Below are 2,475 nucleotides of genomic sequence, written 5' to 3'. Positions count from 1 at the left end.
GAGAACAAGCCACGCACATGTAATATATATCGACATTCTAATTTAATTGACTCCATTAAAGCATGACTTGGACAGTGGGAATGCTTTCAATCTTCTTATTTAACTCTTTCTATGTCGACACTATTTCGACATCTCTCAGCATCTCCAAGTCTTCACCGTAATCTCTCATTTCACCCTTTTTATTAGGAAACCCTTTTCTTTTTTTTTTAATTATTGAATATTAAGTCCTTGATTTACGATTTCATTGCCATCATAAATTTAATCTTCATTTCTGCTCTCATCCTACCATCAACTATTACCTTCAAATTTGCAATTAATTGTTTCTTCAAATTAAGAAAATAATCTTTTATTCTGTTTTTTACTATTTATCTTTTAGCGTTTATTTAAGAAAGAAAAAAAAAAGAGTTTTTAGTTGTAATATTGCATTTATATTTCTTTAGTTGACTTTTCCAAATCAGACTTTTATGTAGCCAAACCAAAACCTGCTGTTTGGAAGTCCATATCATGGGGCCTTAATGATTTCAGATTTCATGTTTTCTTTCCCTAAACTAGGTATCAAATCTTTACAGGTTTCGGCTTCCATCTCTAAACAATCTCTATCCTCTCCATTATCAGATATATAAATATATTCACTCCCTCTCCCATCTTCAATATTCAAATTTTGAAACTCTTCACTGAGCTTCTGAATTGAGTTGGGCTCTGTTTTCAGCTGCAGCCATGATCAACTTCAAACAACCTCAGCTTATGACCTTTTTTTGCTGCTTTTTAATCCTGATTCCTTCCCTAGTACAAGGGGAATGTACCTGTGAACCAGAAGATGAAGATCGCAATAAGTCTCTAGCGCTTAAATATAAGATAGCTGCCATAGCCTCCATCCTCGTTGCGGGAGCCATCGGTGTTTGCTTCCCTCTGCTAGGGAATGTCATCGAGGCTTTACGTCCCGATAAAAATCTTTTTTTCTTAATCAAAGCTTTCGCCGCCGGTGTGATCTTGTCCACCGGCTTCATCCATGTTCTTCCGGATGCCACTGAAAGCTTAACATCTCCTTGCCTCAATGAGAATCCTTGGGGAAAGTTTCCGTTCGCCGGACTGTTGGCTATGACGGCGGCCATTGGCACATTGATGGTTGATGTGTTTGCTACATCTCATTACACCAAATCTCACCTTCACAAAACCCAACAGAACCACGAGGGTGATGAAGAGAAAACAGAGCAAACCGAAAATCATCTGCATGTTCATACTCATGCCACCCATGGCCATTCTCATGGTTCTGTTTCTATGCTTGAGCGTGCAGATTCAGCTCAGCTCCTTCGGCATCGAGTAGTCTCTCAGGTAAATTTTATTTCATCAATCGTGATTTTGGTTTTTGTTATTTTTTTCTATATTTTCTGTAACTGTTTGTCTGATTGATGTTCAAAGGTATTGGAATTGGGCATAGTGGTGCACTCTGTGATCATAGGGATATCATTGGGTGCTTCAGAAAGTCCAAAGACTATAAAACCTTTGGTGGCAGCACTCACCTTTCATCAGTTCTTCGAAGGCATGGGACTTGGTGGATGCATTTCTCAGGTAAATTCAAACCCATGCTTAAGACCTACTCTTCGTCAGGAGTTTGTTGTATTCATTAGCATTGAATGGTTTTTTAAAGGCTAAATTCAAGGGTCGATCGGTTGCAATCATGTCACTGTTTTTCTCGCTGACAACACCAGTAGGAATCGCTATAGGAATAGTAATAACAAATGCATACGATGAGAACAGCCCAACGGCACTGATTGTGGAAGGGTTATTGAACGCGGCATCATCTGGGATCTTAATATACATGGCGTTGGTGGATCTTCTAGCCGCTGATTTCATGAACCCAAAGTTACAAAGCAATGGAATACTTCAAGTTGGAGCCAGTGTTTCTCTTCTCCTTGGGGCTGGTCTTATGTCTCTCTTGGCTATTTGGGCTTAAATTCGGGGGTTTTTTTTTTTTTGGTTGCTTTTACATAAAAACATAGTATTGATTAAAAAGTTTGAGTATATGAAAGCAAGAAGTTTATATGTATGTTAATAGAATCACAAGCTTTTCTATTTTTAATTGCAATATTAGCTTCGTATGCACTAACCAAATACCAGGAATTTTGAAACGTGTTTGTTAGGGCGAGTTGGGGCATCCCAAGAGGCATGATGTAATTTTCTATGTCCTCGTTAACTAAAAGTCTCCGCACAGAAAATTATAAGAACGTCAATTTCTAAAATCCAAATAAAAAATTCTGCTGCCTTATACAGTTAGAAACTTGGTACATTTCCATTATCATATTTAGATTCATCCATCAAGTTAATACCCAATCCAATTTTAGTTTCTTCTTTTTATTTATCTCAACCTTCATTCTTCTTTGTATAATAATATTGTAATTTTAAAAAAGTTATCTGATTATTTGGGAGTAATTAAAATTAGTTGAAAAGATTTCAACACAATCTTTTTTTCACTTT

At 36.8% G+C, this 2,475-nt stretch overlaps 1 protein-coding gene across 1 annotated transcript; it reads left to right on the top strand.

The window, feature by feature from the left end:
- Nucleotides 1-418: 418 nt before the first annotated feature.
- On the top strand, nt 419-2,073 carry LOC107897846 (zinc transporter 5). Its single transcript, XM_016823427.2, has 3 exons — nt 419-1,332; nt 1,420-1,569; nt 1,649-2,073. The coding sequence occupies exons 1-3, from the start codon at nt 718-720 to the stop codon at nt 1,952-1,954; spliced, it is 1,071 nt and encodes a 356-aa protein (XP_016678916.1). The 5' UTR covers nt 419-717; the 3' UTR covers nt 1,955-2,073.
- The last annotated feature ends 402 nt before the right edge of the window (nt 2,074-2,475 follow it).

This window comes from Gossypium hirsutum, chromosome A11 (genome assembly GCF_007990345.1).
Source record: "Gossypium hirsutum isolate 1008001.06 chromosome A11, Gossypium_hirsutum_v2.1, whole genome shotgun sequence".
Taxonomy (NCBI): domain Eukaryota; kingdom Viridiplantae; phylum Streptophyta; class Magnoliopsida; order Malvales; family Malvaceae; genus Gossypium; species Gossypium hirsutum.
Note: the sequence above shows the minus strand (reverse complement) of the source record. Positions and strands in the feature narration are given on the sequence as shown.

Excerpts from the sequence above, each read along its gene's own strand:
- LOC107897846 (XM_016823427.2), top strand. The coding sequence starts at position 718 with ATGATCAACTTCAAACAACCTCAGCTTATGACCTTTTTTTGCTGCTTT. Across the intron at positions 1,333-1,419 it reads GGCATCGAGTAGTCTCTCAG|GTATTGGAATTGGGCATAGT; the intron begins GTAAATTTTATT and ends TGATGTTCAAAG. Across the intron at positions 1,570-1,648 it reads TTGGTGGATGCATTTCTCAG|GCTAAATTCAAGGGTCGATC; the intron begins GTAAATTCAAAC and ends GGTTTTTTAAAG.